The 23,498-nt window shown below is 41.0% G+C and overlaps 1 protein-coding gene across 1 annotated transcript; it reads right to left on the reverse strand.

Moving 5' to 3' along the window:
- Nucleotides 1-4,128: 4,128 nt before the first annotated feature.
- Nucleotides 4,129-11,439, reverse strand: Tmem169 (transmembrane protein 169). Its single transcript, XM_027941616.2, has 4 exons — nt 11,368-11,439; nt 11,016-11,141; nt 9,902-10,292; nt 4,129-6,628 (listed from the first exon to the last, which is right to left on the reverse strand). The coding sequence occupies exons 3-4, from the start codon at nt 10,164-10,166 to the stop codon at nt 6,006-6,008; spliced, it is 888 nt and encodes a 295-aa protein (XP_027797417.2). The 5' UTR covers nt 10,167-10,292; nt 11,016-11,141; nt 11,368-11,439; the 3' UTR covers nt 4,129-6,005.
- Nucleotides 11,440-23,498: the final 12,059 nt, after the last annotated feature.

A 23,498-nucleotide genomic window follows, 5' to 3' on the forward strand; every position in this document is an offset into this window, starting at 1 on the left:
TGCCCCTCTGAGGAGCCTTCTACAGAAATAGGGTGTTTTTATACCACAAGCTACAGGTGACCGGACAAAGGGTCCAGCAATTTGCAAAGTGTCTCCACACCTCTGCCCAATCTAGCAAAATGAGTCTATTAGGATTCTTTCCCTCTTGAAAGCTGGGCCTAGAAAAAGCAGGGATTAGAGCTGAAAAGACAGGCAGAATTCATGAAGAGGGAACCCTGGTCCTTGAGGGAGACAAAATTAAGAATATATTGGAGCCAAGAGATCCAGACACTCTCAGACCACACTTATACAGCCCAGGAGGTTCTTCTTGCTTTTGATTTAAATTTTAAAAGTTCTTTCAAAGCCGAAATATTATTTTTAATAGTAGTTTTACTGTGGTTGGTAAATATAATTATTGGACACTCATCACAGTGAAGGAAATGTGCTTACTTTATGTTTATAATTTCATCTTGTATATAGTCTCTTTTTCCTTTTCTTCTCTCTCCTCTCTTTTTCCCCTCTTTCTCCTCCTCTCTTTTCCCCACCACCCACACACTCCAGTACAGGTCTAGTTCCTGGGAAAAATGAGAGGTTCTAGTAGCTGTGCTTGTTTGCATCTCAGCCATCTTTATGGGCAGCCGTGGTGCTGAGACTGGATATGGATTTTTAAGCATTGCTTACCCTGGCAAAAAGCCTTCATTAATCAAGAGTGAGAGGGCAAATATTAATGTGCCACAAAACAAGGGGATTATGGCTTTTTAAAAATTTCATTTGTACCTTCCAGTACAAAATTCTTTTGGATTTTTATGATATAGAGTCGGGTGTAAAGAGGTAGGTAACAGATTGATGGGCTAGTATCGATAATGATATATGTATTATGGATGTTGAAAAGAGAGAGACGTATGGGAGCCACTGTGGCATATTGAAGAAAATGGATACAACAGGAAAGGGGGATGACAGGGTCTTATTTTGGTAGCCCTCAGGAGCCGTGCCTTCCAGCCTTCACACCCCAAACTAGTCACTTATTCTTGAATGTGTACTGGCCTCATGTCCAGTAAAGTGTGGCAGGAGTGACAGTGGTCCAATTCTGGGTCAAAGATTTCAGAATACTTGGCGGATTTGGCTTTTGCATGTTGATGAAGCCAGACATCACATATGAAGACTGACTACCAAACCGTGAAAGCCCAACAGACACATGGAGGAGACTTGTTATGAATAAAATGTTTATGTCTCCTCAAAATTATTTTATTGAAGTCCTACTCCCTAATATGGTAATATTTGGAGTTGGGGCCTTTGGGAGATGATCTAGATGAAGTTATAAGAATGGGGCCCTCATCATGGTATTAATGCCCTTATAAGACACTACACTAGGGGCTGGAGTTGGGGCTCAGTGCCTAGCCTGCGCGAGGCACTGGGTTCGATCCCCGGCACCACATAAAAATAAAAACAAATAAAATAAAGGTATTGTGTCCATCTACAACTAAAAAAAAAATTCTAAAAAAGACACTAGAGAGCTTGTTCTCCGCCCCCCCCCCTCCCCCAATCTCTCCCTTCCCATTGGATGCGTTCACTCAAAGTAAAGGTCATATGAGCACGTAGTGAAAAGGCAGCCCCCTGCAACCCAAAAAGACACCCCTCACTAGAAACTAACCATGCTGGCACATGATCTTGGACTTCTAGCCTCTAGAACTGTGAGAAAACACATTTGTGTACACCTTGTCTATGTTAATTTATGGCAGCCAAAGCAGACTAACTCAAGCACCAAGCACCAATAGCCTCAGGGTTACATTTTGATGGCATCCAGCATCTACCTGGCATGCCAATGTGGCTACCTGGGGTGTAAAACTTGAGCCCCTAGGGAACAATCCCAGAATTAGAAATGTTGAGCAGAGACTAGTCATCTCCACTGAACTCTGTCCAAATTGCAGGATTTTGAGCAAATGGTTGTTATTTTAATCTACTATATTTTAAGTGTTAACAATAGTAATAAATAACTGAAAAAATAGAAATCTTTTAAAAAATATTGCTGGATTTTGGACTATGTGTGCCCTTCAGGGTAGTTAAATGTTTTATTTATTTTGAAATTTCTATTTAAGTTACTGGAATATTTTTGAATTTGACATCGCTCTGCAAGTGAACTATGTGAATGATGACTTCATGAGCATTATAAAAAGCAAATATAGGGCTAGAGTTGTGGCTTAGTGGTAGAGCACTCACCTACCATGGGTGATGCACTGGGTTTGATCCTCAGCACCATATAAAGATAAATAAATAAAGGTACTGTGTCCACCTACAACTAAAACATTTTTTTTAAAAGAAAAAAAGCAAATATGTGCAGCCTTTGTGCTTTGACAGAGAGCTGTGATTATGATTATATAGACAATTGGGAAAATTAGTTAAAATCTTAACAGGTTATAGATATGAAATAAAATTTTATATCCAAAATAAATGTGAATAGTAATGATTCCATGTTGTACCACGTCCATCAGATTCCATTCAAAATTCACATAAAAAGGTTCATGTTAGTAATTAGATTAATCAAGGCAAGAAAAAGAAACCTTTTGATATTGGCCACTAATCTTGTTTTGTTTTGTTTTTTGATATCTGAGGATTGAATACAGGGGGTACTTAACCACTAAGCCACACCCCCAGACATTCTCATCTTTCATTTTGAGACAGGGTGTTATAGTTTAGATGTGATGTCCCCCAAAACTCATGTGTGAGAGACAATGAAAGAAGGTTTGGAGGAGAAATGATTGGTTGTAAGAGCCTTAACCCAATCAGTAATTTAATTCCCTGATAGGGATTAACTGAGTAGTAACTGAAGAGGTAGGGTGTGGCTGGAGGAGGTGGAATTGGGGTGTGGCTTTGGGGTATTTATTTGTGTCTGGTAAGTAGAGTCTCTCTCTGCTTCCTGATAAGGATGATATGAACTGCTTCCCTCTGCCTCACCTTGAGCCTGAGGAATGGAGCCAAACTTCTATGGTCTAAGATCTCTGAAACCATGAGTCCTCAAATAAATTTTTCCTACTCTAAAATTGTTCCAGTCAGGTCTTTTAGCTACAGTGGGGGAAAACTTACTAAAACACAGGGTCTCAATGAGTTGCTTAGGGCCTTGCTAAATTGCTGAGGCTGACTTTGAACTTATGATCTGCCTGCCTCAGCCTCCCAAATCAATGGGATTACAGGTGTGATCACCAAACCCTGAAGTTGCTAATTTTTTTCAACACTGTAAAAGTCAACGTCTGCGTGACCATTCCAAAATGACAGAATCAAACTTTCAATGCAACTGAAATTAGTTCTTTTAAAGATATAGAATCTCATTTCATAGGAACAAGGGTTTAGTCCCCTCAGACATAAACTGAAATGAAAGGGTGCCACCTAATGGTAACAGACAAGATGACTTGGAAGCATCAGGATCACCATACTGGGTCTGACATGGTTAATTCAACTCTGCATATTATGGCTGCTAAGCAACTTAAAATATGTTCCTCATCTTCAATATCTACCATGAAGATTAGGCAACTATAAGCTAAGAAATTATTCAAATGTAATATCTAACTGCAATTTCTTCTGTAATGTTCTCTAGGTGTTTACTGAGAGCAAGGTTTTCTTCTGTTGCTTTAGTTCTGTTTGGTTCAGTTTTCCTTCCTCTAGTCTAAGCATTTACATACCACTTTAGAGCCCTTTTGAAATAATTTTAGTGTACGAGCCTGAGCCTATCTCTTCCAATAGGTGATAAGCCCAATTAGAGTGAAGGCCCTGTCAGCTTCATCTAGGTATCCTTTGGGCATAGTCTCACTCTCACCCCATACTTCCATTCTACTATGTCCACTTTTTCCACTAATGTCCACTATGTCATGACTTTTTGTGTCCTTGACATTGATTTTCTCAACTAACATGACAGAAAAATGCAACAAATATAGTTGCAATATTTTAATGTGGGCTTAGATAAAAAGCATGACTTATGTTAACAGTTCACTTAAGTAGAACCCCCCATGAATTAATGGTGCACCTGTGTCAATGTGAAAGGATTCATCCTGAAATCACTACATATATATAGGACAGCCCCAGGCTCACCCTTTATCTGCAAACTGTAGCATTCAAAGCTATCTCAGAGAGCTCAAAGATAAATTGAACAAATGTTAATCACATTTCACTTTTTTATTTTCTTTATCTGCATTTCAATTGTTCATATCTCTGCAAATACACCAGAAAGCACCAAGATTATCTTCAAAAATGCTGGGCACATTTTTTTTCCCTCTAGTCAAACTAATGACAGTTGAATAAAAAGAAAGAAGATTTCTTCTGAAGGTGGAGTTCAGCACCATACATTAAGCAAACGTTCCTGGCTTTCTGTGGAAAGCATGGCTTATACCTCTGGTTTAGGTCACAGCAGTTCTTTCAACAGCTTCTTTCCAAGACAGAAACAAAAAGAAGCACCGGCTTTTCTTGTAAGGATCCAAACTTCCAAAATCTGCTGACCTCTTTGGGCTTTGATATTTTAAAATTAAAAAGACACCTTTGATTTTTTAAAATTCAGAATCTTTTTCATCTGGTTTAATCTAATATACACCCTCAGGCCATGAAGACAAACTTCTTAGCATAGAAAACACCATGTTTGTTGTTAAACTAGAAAGATCTGAGTGAGTAAGGCTCTGAGTGAGGTTCTGCCAAACCACAGAAGGCTAAATCTGGCTTCTTCATGTTTAGGGATAATGATCCCTGCTGGGGGAATGTTTGTGAGGCACAATCCCTCCCTTCTCAGTCTTTATTGATTAAATATCACCAACCCCCTGTTTCACCTCCACCACCAGGAAGAAGAGTTATGCTACCATTATGTAATTGTATTATCCTATCCACTATTGCTTTAAAAAAAAAAAAAAGCCCTGAAACCACACATTTCAGAAGTTTAGTTACAAACTAGAAGCTAATACTGATGAATAATGGATAGCATATATGTAGTGTACATAGCTCATCTCTATGCATAAATTCTGTGTAAGATTCAAGCCAAAATAAATAAATAAATGAATAAATAAATAAATAAATAAAACTGTATTAGTAGTTTGGGATTCTGAATTTAAATAGTTATCACAAGGTGGAGATTCCTTCTTGCCTACCAAAATAGTCATTCTTCCCTTTTTTCCCTCAAATTAACATAACACCAATATTTAGCTAAGAATATAACTACCTAGACAAAAGACTACATTTCCTAGCTTCTTTTGCTCATGATGTCATGTGACTAAGGTCTGGCCAGTCAGATATAAAAATGTTGAGAGGGGGTTCTTCTGGGAAGTCTCCTTAAACAGAAGGGTACGCTCTTCTTCACTCCTTCTTCTGTTTATCCAGAAACATGGAATGTGATGGCTAAAGACATAGTCAGCACTGGAATATTGAGGATAACAGTAATAAGGGCCATGTCCTGCTAATGGTACAGGAAAAGAAGAAACCTGGGGTACCAATGACTTCACAGGATCGTGGAATTGTTTGCCTCCTAACTTCTATACAAGAAGTAAACTAATGACCGATATTTTAGGACTTTAATTTTAATCAGTCCAATCTAAACCTAAGTGATTCACACAAATCACTACTTTCTATTATGCATAGCAGCCCAGCACTTCAAACGTTTCACTCCATCTCTGTCAATTTTCTCGGAGGACTTGGCCACCCCTGAGCTTCTTTATTTTCCCTGTCACATTGAGTCACAAAGTCTCCTGGGTTACAGCACCAGTAACAACTTCAAGCTTCTGGATTGATATACAGTGGAATTCCCTATCCAAGACAAGTGGTCATTTTAGGGCAAGGAATTAAGAAGAGCTGATTCACTGTGTAGACTACTACTTTGGCACAGTTGCTTTTCTGTTGTCTGCCTTCCGGGAACCATCAAGATGGTAGGGAAGATCAGTGTGGGCTAAGATTTTTTAGAACTGTAGGGGACAGGGGATAATTTGAAGAAAGAATCTACTGGAATTGTAAGATGATATATAGGCTACTGGATCCAGAGAAGGAAGGAAGTTGCTGGCAGTTTAGACAGTAGAAGTTTCTACATCCTGGGTAGAATCCTTGTTGGAGAGATTGCCTGAGATATTGTCAGATTCAAGCAGCTCCACGATGCTGTAGGGAGAACAGTCTTCCAGACCCAGCTTGCTGCACAGCCAGCCACAGAAGCCTTTCTCCATGTCCCGGGCAGCTTGCCACCAGGCCCCCCAGGACCACGAGAGCTGGACCACAGCAGCATAGAGGCCCAGGGAAGAGGCCATGGCCATGATGAGCACTGGATAGAAGAGAATGAGGCAGGGGCAGCAGGAGATCTTGTGCCAGAAGGTCCTCTCCTCATTGTACACAAGGAAGATGTTGTACCAGGTGATAGTGCCATAGTAGAAAGAGACAACAAAAGAGAGGACAAAGACCACGGGCAGGCAGACCAGAGTCCAAAGGACCACGTGAGGCCCCCGGTCTGCTCCCATCTGGCATGCCTTTCTCCCTTCAGGTGCCATTTCCTTTGAGGACTCTTTGGGTTTGGTCAATTCCTGCAGCTCCTTCTCGGTCAATGTGACATGAATGTCTACCATTTGACCCTTCTTCTTCCCTCGTGTGATGGTCCCTGTTAAGGTGACATAGCGACTGTCGAAAGGCATGTTCCACATACCTGTAGGGCACAAAGGAGGTGAGCGTCAAGATCTGAAGAGTGGACTTTCATCAGGGTGTATCCCCTGAGGCTGGGCCCACTACGAGACGTCTTTTTATAGCATTTGACATAGTAGTAGAGTCAGGGATTCAATAGTAGACTGAATAGTCTCCCTTGGAGGGTGACCACTGCTATTGTCACTCCATGGCATGAGCTTTCTCTCCATTTCTGAGCCCTGATAAAATGTGAGACAGTTCTCCCTCCATTTCTCTGGACCTCAGTGTTGACATGACTTTTGTGACATAGAGTAGAGTGAGGAATTTTACTACAGATAACACTTTAATGATCCTATTTCAAGTTAAGAAGTTCTGTTAAAATATCATTTATGAGTATCACTCTGGGTGTGTAAAGATCATTGCAATCAGCTTATACATAGCCCATGACCCTTCCTTTCTCATGCCTAACTTTACACTTCCCTGAGAGGGGACCTTTTCATATGCCTGTGGGCATCCCAGCCTTCATATTTAAGCTCTATTCACATACTTACCCACCCCCCACACCACACCACTCACACCCACCAGACACCCCACCCCAGTCCTGTAAGTACCTCCAAACCCCACATCACACAACATATAGATACCATACCCTCCACTTTACCACACATACCCACGATATGCACACACATACACTCTCCCCACTTATACACCCACATACCACACACATATGCCATGCACACCACACCACATATATACCCCCCATGTGGGAGACCAACCTTGCAAGTGACTGAGTTAACTCCCCTGCTGGGTGATGTGGCAGTCAGGCACCCATGCTGCTAGACTGCCCCACTCTTCTAGGGTTTGAGTGACTGTGCTCGGGTGTGGCTTCCTACAGCCCTATGGGTGGAGCTATCTATGCTCACCTGTTCCTTTAGGGTAGAATCTTCCATGGAAGTGTCTTGTGTGTGTCCCCTTCTCTTACTGTGCCCTTGGGTGTGGCCTACCTAGATGTCAGTCAACCTGCTGACAGTGGACATCATGAAGATAGACTCAGTCCCCTGACACCTGACCCCTTGCCTCATTTGAATAGCTTCTCCTCAATAAAAGGGGTCAGCGCGTGCTTTCTCTCCCTCTTCCTGCGGACCCTTAAGGTCAGAGGAGCCGTCACAGCGACCCCAAAGAAAAAAGGTATTTGTGACTCGTGTGGTTATTTTGCACAGCCCAGTTAGCCCAGTTTACCTGGAGTGACCCCTGAGCCTTTTAGTCACAAGAACAGAAACCCGGCACCCCCAAACATCCACACCCTCCATTCATATAGTACACATGCACACACACATACACACATACACACACAGGCAATCACAAAATAGCTGTCCTTTGACCACCCTTGAAAAGGGATGAGAGATACTGAGAAGGGAAGTCTGTGGCCTTTGGTATGTAAAAGGTAGTCTAAAAATGTGGGGGAGGATTGAGGACTATAGGCTTAGATAGATGTGTTCCCTGGGCCCTTTGACTAGAAGACTTTACCCCATGGGTGGGAAAGAGATAGAAGAAAGCCACCTAAGAGCAGGACTCAGGAGTAGCAAGGGCTATGATTGACCTAGAAGGGATGTACTGTTCCCCCAAACCTAATGGTTTCACAGTCTCCTTTATCTTGGCAAATAAAACCATCATTCCATTGTTCTTTTCAAACACCTAGGAGTCATTGCTAATCCTCCCTTTTCCCTTATGTCCTGCCTCCAATCTGTCAGCACATACCACATTATATTCTGAATCTAATACCTCTTCCTCTCTGGCACTCTCTCTCCTATCACTGTACTTCAAGCTTCTGCATTAGCATTATTGTGTTTGCAATGTCTAAAATTCTCCCATCAGTTTCCATTCCTACTCTTTGCAATCCAGTCCTTATAGACAAGCCAGGGTGATCTTAAACTATGAATGAGATAATGTGTGTCCCTTGTTTAAAAGTCCTCCATTCACTTTCCCTTGCACTTATAACAACTTCCAAACCCTTTTCTGTAGACCTGCAAGACCTGCAACGGTGACGTATCTGACCCCTGCCCCACTTTCTGACATCTTTTCAACATCCTTCCCCTTGTCCTCTACACTCCTAAACAGAAACCACTCCATTCTATAAATGGGCCAGGGTTGCCCTCAAGGCCTTTGCCCTTGCTGTTCTCTCTCCTTCAAAAGCTCTGCCCCATGTCTTTTCTCAACTGGCTCTTTCATGTCATTTTGAATTTGCTCAAAATGTCACTTCTTCAGAGAGACCTTCCATGACCACACAATCTCTTGCCTTATCACCCTGAAACAGGACTCTTCTTTCTATCATGGTTTTACTGTCTTTGCAACGCATACCACTACCTGAAATTATCTTTTATTGGTTGACTTATTCATTGTTTGCCTTCTCCTAACTAGAAGGTCAACTCCGTGAGAGCCAGGCTACTGCTTTGACTTATTCTGTAAGTGTGCGTCCTGGATATCTATCCCTCTACACAAACAGATCTATCTCATCCTTCCAGTGCTGCCCAGTTATTCCTAATACAGACACTCCACAGTTCCATTAGTAGCAGCAAATATTCTTATACATGCTTTTTTACATATGCAGAACATGGGTATTGTGAGTGCTGGGGCTGCAGCTCAGTGGCAGAGTGCTTGCCTAGCATGCTGAGTGAGGCATTGGGTTTGATCCTCAGCACCATATAAAAGAATTAACAAATAAAATAAAGGCATTCTGTCCATCTACAACTACAAAAAATTAAAATAAGAAAAAAGATATACTGTGGATTCCTGGGACATAGGGTATATATATATATATATATTTTGAATTTTAATAAATATCAACAAATTCACTACGAAGTGGGAAGTTTCCACTTTTACTTAAAATGTAATTTCCTCACATTGATATTATTATACTTAAACACATTTTTGGCAATCCTACAAATGAAGGAATATTTTATCTCACTGATGTAATAATTTCCTTTTTCCTGATTATCGTGAAAATCCATAATTTGTTGACTTTATTATACATACATTAAATAATTATCATGGTCTGCTTGTGTTATTGAATTTTGCACACAAATCAGCTTTTTCCACTATACTAGGAGTTCAGAGAGTGTAAGATCTCCTCCATCCCACCTAGAATAGAAAATTATAGGTTCTAAGTAGTACTATCAATTGCTGAATGAGACTGCAACCCTGGGAGAAATGTACCACCAAGAAGAAATATAGACAGATGAGGTCCCCCTCTTTGGTTCCCTTCCCATGGCTTTCAACAAGGGGTCCCAGAGAGACTCACCATCATCTACGGGATAGTCTAGGAAATCATCTCCCTCTTCCTCTTTAGGCCGATCTCCACCTTCTGAATCTTCAGGCTCATCATCCATTTTCTCATTATCTGACCGGTAGATGATGATAGATTCTGGGCGGGATTCTTTCCTCTTCTTTTTCCTGCGACACATTGTAGATTCTAGGGCCAGAGCAGCAGCCACAGCCCTCCTCAGAGAGCCCTGGTGGGGGCTTGGGAGTTGGTCCGGGCCTTCCAGTGGTGCCGGCTCTTCCATACCAGTCCTTATGTTTAGTTGTACCTTATAAAGAGCGTGACTTGCTTGAGCAAGCTCACAATCCACACATCACAGAGCTTCTTTCTGGAGAGGACTATGCAAAGTTGTCCCAAGGATGTCTGTCACCTGAAAGACAGGAAAGCAAAGCCATCAACAAGGAGCAAATCGGATAGCATAGAGAAGGCCTTGGGAAATCATCCCCAACTTGGCAAAAGCCTTCCCCTCTCTTCATTTCTTATAATTATTTTGGGAGCCCAGAGAAAATATTCTTATAAGAATAGATAGTAAATAAAATTTTGTGTTACAATATTATTATTGTCATTTATATAAATGTATAGTATTACAAAAAACTCACAGTCCCACTGAGAAGTGCAGAGTATGAAGTCACTGAGGAAGATATACAGGCAGATGGGGGTTTTAAATCAATATGCTCCCACCGTAGATGGAGACTGAGATGGCTGAGACCAGTGCTCTGGACTTCTGGCTATGAAGTCACACATTACAACTACATGCAAGTAAATCAGAGCAACTCTGAATGAACCCCAAAACGGTGCAACATCACCAACTGCATCTACCTTGCTATTCTGTAAAGGAAACCCATCTCTTGGCTTCTTCTTGGCCCAAGCCCTCAGAAAACTGCAGAAATATGTCCTACTGCATGCTGGGAATAGCAGGGGGGAAGATTCACTTCCACTCTCAACATTCCATCTTCTCTTTGTTCTCCAGGTAAACAGAGGCAAGGAGAATCTATCTTTTAGGGAAGATGCTGTGTTCATGGTGTACGGTTCATGTGTGCAAAATATCCTTGGGCTTATTTTGAATTTCTACAGGAAAATTAAGGAATCTTACCTGGAGTTTGACATTTTAGGCCAAGGCACACAAAGAAAATTTAGAAGACTGAGGAACTCTGATTCTTAAATTCAGATGATCTCCCAGGAAGTCGTTGGGTTTTGGAATTCCTTTTGGTTGAGATATCTAAGAGCATAAAGGTGTATGCAGGGAGAGTCAGGAAAGAGGGACTGCACAAGATAAATATCCCCAAAGGACAACGAACCCAGTCAAGAGAGCACTGAGTACGTTGGAGCATTAATAATCTCAGCCAAGGCTCATCACCAAAGTAGTCTCAATACAGAAAAATGAACATCTACTGAGAAGGGATATGGAGGGGCTGGGGATGTGACTCAAGCAGTAGCGCGCTCACCTGGCATGCATGCGGCCCGGGTTCAATCCTCGGCACCACATACAAACAAAGATGTTGTGTCTGCTGAAAACTAAAAAATAAATATTAAAAAAAAAAAAAAAAAGAGAAGGGATATGGAGGCTGGGAGGACGTGGTCCTCTCCAAGGTTAAGATTTTCAAGTTTCCTTCTTTAAAAACTCATATCAACTTTAAATTCTACTCTGTAAATATCTATGTATAATACAAAAATGCTTTCCCTAGTTCAAGTCTTCTAGGAAAATTGAAGGAAAGCTGAATCATGGTGATCCTATAATAGGAGTTACCTCTGACCAAGCCACTTTATACCTACCTTAAGAGTACAGCTATCACAGCCTCAGGGCCTATCCTCTGATCCACAGTGTTTTCATGACTTAGAGCTTCTGCTTTGCTCTGTAGTTTCCTTCCCTGGTCCTTGTGTGCTGGGTGAAACTAGGGTTTGGAAGTGAGAACTCAAGCAGATTCAAGAGCTGCAGAGCTGGGACAAAGTTTGTCTTCTTTCTGTATCCCATCCCTTCTTTTAAGATGTGCCAAGATGTTCAGAGAGGGAGGTCATAATTCCAAACAGTGTGGTGAGTAGGCAAATTGCAAATCTCATATTTCTTGTTCTCTTGGGAGATGTGGGGCAAAGTAAACACATGCCCAGAGATGACAACCATTGTAGATGAGCTTTATACACAGGAAAATGTGCAGGGTTCTCCTGACTTGGATAGTCATAATAGGAAAGGACAATGTTAGATACAGAAAGAACTTCCTGAGTCCAAGGATGGAAAAAAATACAGAAAAATAAAAGCTAAGAGAAGATTTTGAGACTCTAGGCAGTGTATAAACAAATATAACCATCTTGTCAAATTATGGTGGGGGGCAGTCCTATCTAAAGGAAAGGAGAAAGATGACTTTTGAAGATGCTATTCAGACATTTGGATTGGGCATAGTGGTACATGCCTGTAATCTCAGCTACTTGGGAGGCTGAGGCAGGAAGATTACAAGTTGGAAACCATCTTGGACAACTCAAAGAGACCTTGTTTCAAAATGAAAAATTTCAAAAGGGCTTTGGTGATAGAATGGTTCCCTTGTGTGTGTGAGACCCTGGTTTCAATCCCCAGAAACACCAAAAGAAAATTTGATAAATATGATGAAATATGAAGTGATAAACTCCTGGTAATTCTCTATAGGGCACCATTCTTTGCTTCAGACACAGCTCTTTTTAAACAAGTAAGCTTGGCCAGTGTCAGTTCACCAAACAGACACTATCCCCCATTCACCTGGAAACATGGTTCCCAATCTCCCTTCAATCAGAACATGATCTTTTGAGAATACAAAAATTTCCCACACATGAGGAAAGGCTGAGCTATTTTGTAACCATGGTAAAATGCAGTCATTTGAACCAGTTTAAACCTGATCAGTGGATCAACAAATTCTCTCAGTCTTATAGAGGCTGCTATAACAGCATGGGCTATTTATAACCTTTAGACTAGGAAATTTAAGAAACACAGAAATTTACTTCTCACAGTTCTGGAAGCTAGTAAGTCCCAGATATGGGTAGCAGCAGGTTAGGTGTCTAAGAGGGTTCATTTTCTGGTTCACAAATGTTTTCTTCTCACAATGTCCTTCCATGGTGGAAAAGGCTGTGTAATTGTCCTTGGGCCTCTTTTATAAGTAACCATCAATTAATATTCTCCCAAAGATTTGATCCCATTTTCTAATGCCATCACGGTGGGGGTTAGGATTTTAGCAAATGGATTTTGGGAGGAAACAAACATTCAGACCATAGTACTCCATGAAGATGCCTTTGGAAATCAATCTACCAATCAAGTCATCATTTCTAAAAGAACATCAGGTGACTTTCAGTTAAAAGGAGCTGGCATTGACAAGCTAGCTTTCAAAAGCATGTTCACTTAGGTCATTATTGATTGCACAGGTTTAAAACTAGTACTGGTATCTACTTGGTATGGCACCATAGCTAAAGAACAAACTGTCTTTTCTCAAATTTGTGGGTACTTTTTATCCAGTTTGCTGTGAGGCTTAATGAGATCAGACATGTTTCAGTAAAATGTATATGGTTAACTGTTGCTGTGGAACAAATTACTCCAAACTTAGAGGCTTAAAACAATACACATTATTACACACACACAATTAGGAGTGTCAGAAAACTGGGCCTTAGTTGGGTGGTAAGTGGTCTTCTCTGCTTGCTTACTGACAAAAATATTTGGAGGTCCAAAGGATTTTTTGTGTTGAAGGGTTTCTGAACCTTACAGTTTTCTGTAATTCTCTGTGACAGGAGCTGTTCTAAGTGCTTTACGGAATCATGTTATTTAATCTTCACGTAGATCAATGAAGTAGATACTATGTATCAGTGTACCCATGCAGAGGACTCTGCCCAAGGTTACATGGAAGTAAGTGGTAGGGTTGGGACTCACACCCAGGTTTGCTGATTTCAAAGCTCATGTTCTTTTCACTATGCCATACCACCTGCCAACATTTACCTGAACTTTTAAACTTAAATTTATAGAATTTACTTTGATTAACCCATTTCCTATGTTAAGGATATATTCCTGTATCCCCAATACTAAGCTGTTTCTGAGTCCTGCCAATCATTCCTAGAAAATCTCTTTGTTAATTAATCTGTTCATTTGGATTTCTGTCCCCACCATATACTAAAATGAGGCCCGCCACTGCTTCTTCCAAGCTGTTTTTTCCTTCTTCCACTTCAGAATTCTTCCTTTACTGTTTTAAATGGGGATCAACAGAACACCAGTAGCCATCACTACTATCCAGTAGCAGCCATCACTATCTTGCCACTTCTAACTAAAATGTATCTAAAAGCTCTCCCTGGTGTTCGAGACTCTCCATATTCATGCCCATTTGAATTCAGTAGCGATTCCCCTTCCCTTCAACATGACAGCTAAACATGTCTCCTTATGTTTGTTTTTCACTTCTCTCTTCTTCTCCACCTCTTTCAAGGCTTGCTCAACACAGACTCAGTCCCTCTCCATTACTACCCAGCCCATGTCTCTCCCTCCAGTTCCAGCCTTGTTGAAGGAGTGTGGTGGGAATTCAATGAGAGGTCAAGTCAGATTCCTAGAATGTGACTGATTCTTCTTAACTGTCAATTTTCATTCCTTCTTTTGCCTCTTTCTGCTCTATATTTCAGTAGCACTTCTCACCTGTGTCATACTTTTAATCCTTCATTATGCAGCATTCCTTTCATTTTATTGATTATAGATGGCAACATGAACCTTCATTTATCATCCAACATAGATTATAAACTTCTAGAGATCAGACACTGTCTCACAATTCTTTTTCACCATCAGAGAGACGACCATAGGGCTGGACACGTAGCCAAAAGTCAGTAGTATGTACTTGTTAACAGGGCAGAGAAGGGAAAATGCCTCCTTGGAAATATGACATCAACAACTGTTAGGAGATAACAGTTGAAAACCAAGATGGTGGGTAAGAGGAAGGCAGCAGTCTGTGTCACTCTGTGACCTGGGACTCAAGTAGTGAGAATACTGCTTCTCTGCGAGTGTTGCTCCTGCTCCCTCGTAGGAATCATGGTCACCATGCCAGTCCAGGGCTCTAGGCCTCAGTGTCAGAGCAGGTCTCCCAACTACTCAACCATGCAGGACAACCAGATACCAGGGCAGGACCATCAGCATCAGCACCCATGCAGAACTTTTGGCCACCCACCCGAGCAGAAAGCATGAACACTGCTCCCACGAAGGACACCTGGCAGCTTCCCAGGCGCAGGAAGTCTGGCCGCTACTCCCATGTGGAGCCCCATCTGCCCATGTGGTGCTCCCCCAGTCACCGACATCTTAGGATTCTACAGCAGCAGAGACAGTACCCTATGTGCCTTAGCCTGCCTGTGTCCAAGAACCTCACACAGGCTCTGAAGTCAGCGGACAGCCACATGCTCTGCACCACAGTGCTCCTCTCTGAAATCATCCTGGCTCCTCCCACCTAACCCAACATCCCATCACTGAAAGCAGGCACCTCAATCTTGGGCCACCTTCCACCATTTTCAGTGGGGGCAACTCCCAGTTTGGAAATCCATCTGGGGTACCCAGTTTTTAACTCCCCCCCTCTCCCCAGCAGCCACTACCCCAACACAGTGATACCCTGGTACCTTTACCATCCTGAGGGTGGACACACCAGCTAACAACAGATGAACCCACCTATTAGATGAGAAGGGAGCAGGAAAGATACTGATCTCCAACTGAAACAATCCCTGTTTCTTCCTTCAAGATTTTTTTTTCCCTCTTCCTCTCTATTCTTCCATTCTCACATTCCCAACACATGTGAAACCAAGTACTTTGCATGAATTATGATTTTGAGGACTGGGACATCTGAATAGTATATTACAGTTGTGTTATATATTTTTTTCTTTATCCTTTTTTCTTTTTTCCACCAATTCCTACTATTTTAACACTTTTTATTTTTCTAAATATATATGTATGTTTGTTTTATGTACTCTATTGTCTTCCTACTTACTTGTCTCCCCAAAATTACTTCCTCTCCCTTCTTCTGCTACTAATCTTCCTCTTTAGATTTCTCTTTCACACTTCCTAAGATATAATAACTCTATATCCTCTCCTCCTACCTCCTTGGCATATCATCCTACTCCTCACCCCTGGTTCTTTGTCCAACATCAGAAACTATAAACCCTTTTACAAACCTACTGAGAATATTGTAGATAATAACTGAATTCACCATTTCTGTACATTGTGACCAATCTGTAAACATCTTAATAGCAAACATTTGTTTTTGAGGTGCATATTGTTTATACTGAGATCTGTTAACATTGTCCTTCACCTCAAAGGAGAGGTATTTGATCCCTACAGGGGCACTATAAGCTTATAGGGTAAAAATGGTAATGTCTGGGATCCACAGTGCTAGAAGGGAAGACACACAAGCAATATGAAAAGACAAGGGAAGAAAGTGCCCCAAACAAATCAAGATACCACATTATTAGGCCAGAGGAAGCAGCAGAAATGACAGACAAGGAGTTCAGGATGTACATAATTAAAATGTTCTGTGAATTAAAGGATGTTATAATACAGCAAATACAGGCAGCAAAAGATCATTTTGACTAAGAGCTACATAAGCAAATACTGGAAGCAAAAGATTACTTCAATAGGGAGATAGAGGTTCTAAAAAAACAAAACAAAACAGAAATCCTTGAAATGAAAGAAATACTAAACCAAATTAAAATTCAATTGAAAGCATCACCAACAGATTAGACCACTTGGAAGACAGGACCTCAGGACCTCAGACAATGAATACAAAATATATACTTTTGAAAAGAATGTAGACCACACAGTAAAAGTGGTAAGAAACCATGAGCAGACAATTCAAGAAATATGGGATAGTATTAAAAGACCAAATTTAATAAGAGTTATTGGGATAGAGGAAGGCATAGAGTTCCAAACCAAAGGAATGAGCAATCTATTCAATGAAATAATATCAGAAAATTTTCCAAACAGGAAGAATGAATTGGAAAACCAACTTCAGGAGGCTTACAGGACATCAAATGTACAAAATTAAACAGATCCACACCAAAATGCCTAACATACAGAATAAGGAGAGAATACTAAAAGCCACAAAAGAAAGAAATCAGATTACATATAGGGAGAAACCAATTAGATTATGTGCAGATTTTTCAACCCAGACCCTAAAAGCTAGAGGATTGTGGAACAACATATATCAAGCTCTGAAAGAAAATGGATCCCAACCAAGAATCTTATATCCAGCAAAATTAAGCATTAGATTTGATGATGAAATAAAAACTTTCCATGATAAACAAAAATTAAAAGAATTTACAACTTGCAACTACAGAACATCCTCGGCAAAATATTCCATGAAGAGGAATTGAAAAACAATGAAAATCAGCAAAGGGAGGTATTGCACTAAAGGAAAAACTAATTGAAGGGGAAACCAAGTCAAGTTAAATACCAAAAATAAACTAAAATGGCTGGGAATACAAATCATGTCTCAATAATAATCCTGAATGTTATGGCCTGAACTCACCAATCAAAAGACGTAGACTGGCAGATTGGATTTAAAAAAAAAAAAAATGACCCAACAATATGCTGCCTCCAAGAGACTCATCTCATAGGAAAAGACATCCACAAACTGAAGGTGAAAGGCTGGGAAAATTCATACCACTCACATAAACTGCAGAAACAAGCAGGGGTTTCCATTCTCATATTACCAGCACCACATAAAAATAAAATAAAGATGTTGTGTCCACCGAAAGCTAAAAAATAAAATAAAATAAATATTAAAAATTTCTCTCTTTTTTTTTTTTTAAAAAAAAGATAAACAACAATAAGTATTGGTGAGGATGTGGGGGGAAAAGGCACACTCATACATTACTGGTGGGACTGCAAATTGGTGCAGCCAATATGGAAAGCAATATGGAGATTTCTTGGAAAACTGGGAATGGAACCACCTTTTGTCCCAGCTATCCCACTCCCCAGTGTATACCCAAAGGATTTAAAATCAGCATACTATAGAGACACAGCCACATCAATGTTTATAGGAGCACAATTCACAGTAGCTGTGGAACCAACCTATATGCCCATCAGAAAATGAATGGATAAGGAAAATGTGGTATATATTTATACAATGGAATATTACTCAGCAATAAAAGAGAATGAAATCATGGCATTTGCAGGTAAATGCATGGAGTTGGAGAATATAATTCTAAGTGAAGTTAGCTAATCCCAAGAAACCAAATGCTAAATATTTTCTCTGATATAGTGATGATTTATAGTGGGGTTGGGAGGGGGAGCATGGGAGGAATAGATGAACTCTAGATAGGGCAAAGGGGTGGAAGGGGAAGGGAGGGGGCATGGAGGTAAGAAAGACAGTGGAATGAGATGGATATCATTACCATAAGTACATGTCTAAAGACACAAATGGTGTGAATATACTTAGTGTACAACCAGAGATATGAAAAATTGTGCTGTATATGAATAATATGAATTGTAATAATTCTGCTGTCATATATAACAAATTAGAATAAAACATAAAAAAATTTTAAAAAGAGAGATAACAGTTTTGTTCATTTTATTATGCTGTCAGGCTGGGGATGTAGGTCAGTGACATATTGCTTGCCTAGCATGCTTGAGGCCTTGGGTTCCATTCCCCCAAACCAAAAAAAAATACTATTAGTGTTTAGTCTGAGAAGCAAGTTCTGAATATCTTTTTCCTTTTAGTTTCCATAAGAGAGAGGGTAAAAACAAATTTACCCAGCTTCTAAGGCTTTAATCAGAACCAAGAGAATACATGTGCTTTTATTTTCTTTTCTGTGAGTTAAACTTTGCCTGTCCTCCTTTTCCACTCCCAGTCCAAAGTCCAATTATGTGCATGACACTGCAGAATGCCAACCTCAGTCAACCTCTTGGTCACCCAAGTGGGGAAACAGGGTTTAAAAACATGTTTATACTCTGGAACTCATGAGTAGAAAATTGGTTTCAAGTCACTCTTAAACGAAATTCTTCAGATAATTCATAAATTCATCTACCTATTTTTCTATCTCCAGTGCTACCACTCTGGTCAAAGAAGTCATCATTTCTTACATATAAAAATTTCTCATCTTGTGGCTTCTATTTTTGCTGTCTTCCAATCAGTTCTCTACTCAGCAATGAGAAAGATCTTACATAAACAAAATCATGCTACTTGCTGTTTAAAACCCTCCTGTGACTCCCCACTGTTATAAAGACCTGCAGGGTCCAGCTCCTCCCCATCCTGCTATCCCATATTGCCCTTCCCTCATACTCACAGTATGCAATCACACTGGCTGCCTGTCATTCCTCCACAGCACCAAATCTCCCATTTGAGGCCTATTTAAATGAAGTCTGCCTTGGTTGATAAGCTGCTCCACCACAGGGTCATCTCCTTTACTTCCTCAAGTTTCTGTTCAAATCTCAACTCTTCTGAGGTTTTCTTGACACCCAATCAAAAAAGGGACCTTGCCCTCTCTTTATTCTTTGTCACAAGTCTGTTTCCTGCATAAGACTTATCTATAAGTCTAATTGTTTATTTTGTTCTTTTACTTATTTATTGTCTATCTCTTCTATTAGACTATAAGCTCTGTGAAGTGGTAACATACAAGTAGAACAATAAGTAGATGATTAAGAAAAAAATTTTTTAAGGGATCAGTTGAAGTGGTGGCAATTAAGAACCAGCCTAATTATGTCAAAGACTGAGATGGAAGAGAAATTTAATAGAGGCATTAATGCTAGTTACAACACAATTGCTAGGTTCTCCTCTTACATTTATTTTCTCCTTTTTAAGAATGGAGGTTTCAGCTGGTTACATTGTTTTCCTGGAAAAGATACCATTTCCCAGCACTCTTGCAGCTAGATGTGATCATATGACAGTCTCTGGACAATGGGATGTAAGTGTATGTGAGCGTGCAACTTCTCTCTATGGCCCTCTCCTTTCTCTTTTTACCTCCTTGAAGTCTGGAACATGGGCTCGATGAACCATCTGCAGCCCATGCAGATAAATGCAACCCCACAGGAAAAGCAGAGGAATGAAATAGAAGGTATACAATCCACCCTAATGGACACAAATCCTTTGTCTTTGGACTGATATACATGAAAAAGAAATCCTTCTTGCTTTAGTCTACAATTATTTTGGTCTCATCCAGCAGTCACACAGAAATCCTAATATACTAGGATTATCTAAAGTTATTTTACAACTCATTCCATCTGCCATGTCCAATATGTCAGCTCTGGGGCATAGGGAGATCTTAATATACACTTTCAGAGAGCATAAAATGGCATTATCCCTGATAATGAGTGGTCAAGCAGTTTTGATTCTCATGGATAGGCCAGGAAACCTGTGAGACTCGGTTGTCCAGTACAAAGAATATTACATGGCTACTGGCTCAAGATCCATTAGAGACTCACCGGAAAGTTCAATATGGTCCAGTATATGATACTAGTCTCTGCTTATAATGAGATGGCCAGCAATGTACCAAAAGGAAGTTTTGGTACATTTGAAAGAAACCAACATTTACATTCAGTAAAAATCTCAAAATTCCCAACACCACAAAATGAGTAAGCCTGCCCAGCTATAGCATCTTTGTAGAACTGAGTCATCAAGAGGAAGTCTGGTCATTAGTCTCTGCTGTCCAGGTCCTATCCAATCAGTCACTCAGTCATTAATCTCCATGGCCAATCCACAGAGAGGTTCACTGCACCTTCATCACCTTCCACCACCAGGAATGGTTTCCCTGGAGTCTGCTCACATCCTTCTGCTCCTAGCTAGTCAATGCAGTAGAACATCCAAATACTCAACAGAACTTGTGGATTTGGTGGGTGGAGAAGCCAGGAAGTTCTGAAGCTTTTGTTTTTGTATTCACTGCAAGGTAGCAGTAATGTATGTGGTTGAAGTATGGCTGAAATAAGCTAGAAAAAGGTAGTGACGCCAAGCCTTGCAGATACAATAGCAAGTGGTAGGGTTTATGGAAAATACAAGATCTCAAGTCTCATCTAAAGCAGGAAGTTACTGTTCCCCTCTTCTCCACCCACCACATCTACTGTTCAGCCCGCCCCTTTCATAGAGAAAGGCAGGCCCATTTGGTATGGGTTGTCTGAAATTTCACGCAAAATTTTGATTTTAATTGTTGCAATTAGACCAAATTTAAGAAAGTTACTATGTGTACAAATAACCAAAACAAAACATAAATGGGCTGCCAATTAGTAACCTTTGTCCAACTGTTTCCAAATCAGGGTGTACCTGCTCCAGTGGGTTAAGAACATTAGGAGTTGACTTTCTACATCTTTCCCATGTTGAATCTGAACAACCGGAGCTGCAAGGGTAGAGTTTTATTATTTTGAAGTTAATTTATCACTACATGAATTATGCCTTTAGTTCTGCTGTTCTTTCAACTCTTCACTGACTTGTGTGTCTGTCACTCAAAAGGACCACATATCACCCATCTGGGATGGGCAGATTATGCTAATTACATCTTAACTTACCACCATTAGGTTTGCTACCAACTAGGAAATAAAGCTACCATTTTACCATTGAAAATTACCATTATCTCCTCTCAGAAAGACAGTTTCGTTGATGTAAAGGTGGAAAGGAATCTGGTTTGGACTTGTGTCAAGTGATTGGAACTGCAGTGGAGCAGCACCTTCAAACTCCCAGCCCCCCGCCAGTTGCTGCAAATCCTCTGGGCAGCATTTCTCTCATCACTGCACAGCCTGTGTGGTGCTGTAAGGCTCTCACACTGAAGCAGGGTCACAGCTCCTGAGTGTCCATAGAAGAAACAGTTCCCAGCAGCAAAAATATTTGGTTAAAAGGACATAAACATCTCCTTATTGTGAGAGCTGTAAGACCTGATCTTCAGTCTCTGATCTGTTTTGCTTGGTTACTGTCCTACCTCTTGTGACACACATACTCCTTCCACCCCTCACTCCCACTCCCAGAATCCCTACATGCTGGACATAAGCTGTACAAAGACAGGAAAATGTCTGGTTGACTGTACCGTATCCCTCTGCCTAGAACAGTACCTGGTACGTGGTAGGTGCTCAATAAATATCGGCTGAACGTTGTTAACTGGTTGAGTCGTATTCATGTGAGCTGGCTCAGGAGTGGATTAGCTTCAAGGCAGCGACAGGACTAGATGCCTCACTGGCATTCCTTCAGCACTGAGATTCTGTGAGTCTACATGTTGAGAATCCCACAAGCTCCTGTCTGTCTGAGATAGCAGCTGCTTTGCAGAGGGAAGAAAATAAAATTACCAGGCAGATGGGGTAAAGGAGGGGTGAGGAGATGGGTGAGCAGTAAGAGTGTAGAGGCACCCCCTTTCTCCACAGAAAAGTCTTCACTGGGCTTCTCCAGAAATCTTCACCATGCCTGATTTTAGGACTGTCAGCAAAAGAGTCTCTGCAAAAAGAGTTCAATGTAGATAAACTACCTATTTTCGTGTTGCCCTATCTTGCTTGACCACTGGCCAAGAAGAAATCAGTGCTGGAACACCCCCTTACTAGTTTTTCACAAATGTATCCAGTATAGTAGTTTGTAGAAATGTGCAAACAAGGCCTCTGGCCTTGAGCTGGGGCTTCACAGAGAAGTCTACATTTCTAAGATAAGAGAAGTTACCAATTGGGCTCCATGGTAACATCTGGCAGGGGGAGGAAAGAAAGGGGAGAAGAAGCTCTCCCCTTCTCAGGTGTTGTCCTTGAAGGGTTAACTTGCCAAAAACAGTGAAAAAGCTGCTTTTATGTGAACTTCTACAGACTGTGAACTTCTGAGCCCCTCCCCTTACATGCTGGTTATAAAACTCTGAAACTACCTGAACTTGGAGTTCAGGGGATTAATTGATTGATTACAGCAAAAGCTGTGCCCTCTGAACTTGGCTGCAGCCAAATAAAACTGTTTCCTGCCATCGTTGGTGCCTTGCCTCATCTGTCCCTACAACAAGAGCCTCACAGAAGAGGAAGGGAGTTATTGCTAAGGGGTTATGGCAGCAGGGGGTGTGGAAGGAGCATAGTTACAGCATGTCTTTTTCCCTCAGGACAAAGGGGGCAGTGATGTGGAATAGTGCAGGGAAGAGTGGTGTTTGATTCAGCCATAGGAGTGGTCGCTGAAGGATGGCATGGTGGTCCTCACAAGAGAAGGCTCACCTGGGGGCCAGAATTAAAATCTGAAAGCAGAGCTTCCAAGTAGAACTGTTGTGCCAACAGGCTTTTGGGGTGGGTAGCAGATTTTTAGACCCTGAGATCAGAGGCACAGGCAAAGAGACCATACCTCCTTATTTTAAACAACAGATCCCTTGAAGAGACTCCACATCTCAATCACAAGTCTTACCTAGATTATGAAAAAGAGCTTTCTCACTGCTCATCCTGCAACTTCCCTGTAGCTAGGATAAACATTTGTCATCCTCGTAGGCATCACCGGCTCCTAGTCACCTTTTCACTGGAAGATGGCAGCTTCCCTCTCTCAGTTCACTCAGTGATCACACAGAGGCTGTAATAAACCAGGCCCACACAGTACTGCATTGTACATGCAATGACCTACCCTGGCACATCTCTGAGAATCTACAGGCCAGGCCATAAACCACAATACCTTATACCTTCAATGACATTATC

This window comes from Marmota flaviventris, chromosome 11 (assembly GCF_047511675.1).
Source record: "Marmota flaviventris isolate mMarFla1 chromosome 11, mMarFla1.hap1, whole genome shotgun sequence".
Classification (NCBI taxonomy): Eukaryota; Metazoa; Chordata; class Mammalia; order Rodentia; family Sciuridae; genus Marmota; species Marmota flaviventris.

Excerpts from the sequence above, each read along its gene's own strand:
- Tmem169 (XM_027941616.2), bottom strand. The coding sequence starts at position 10,166 with ATGGAAGAGCCGGCACCACTGGAAGGCCCGGACCAACTCCCAAGCCCC. Across the intron at positions 6,629-9,901 it reads AGACTATCCCGTAGATGATG|GTATGTGGAACATGCCTTTC; the intron begins GTGAGTCTCTCT and ends TGTGCCCTACAG.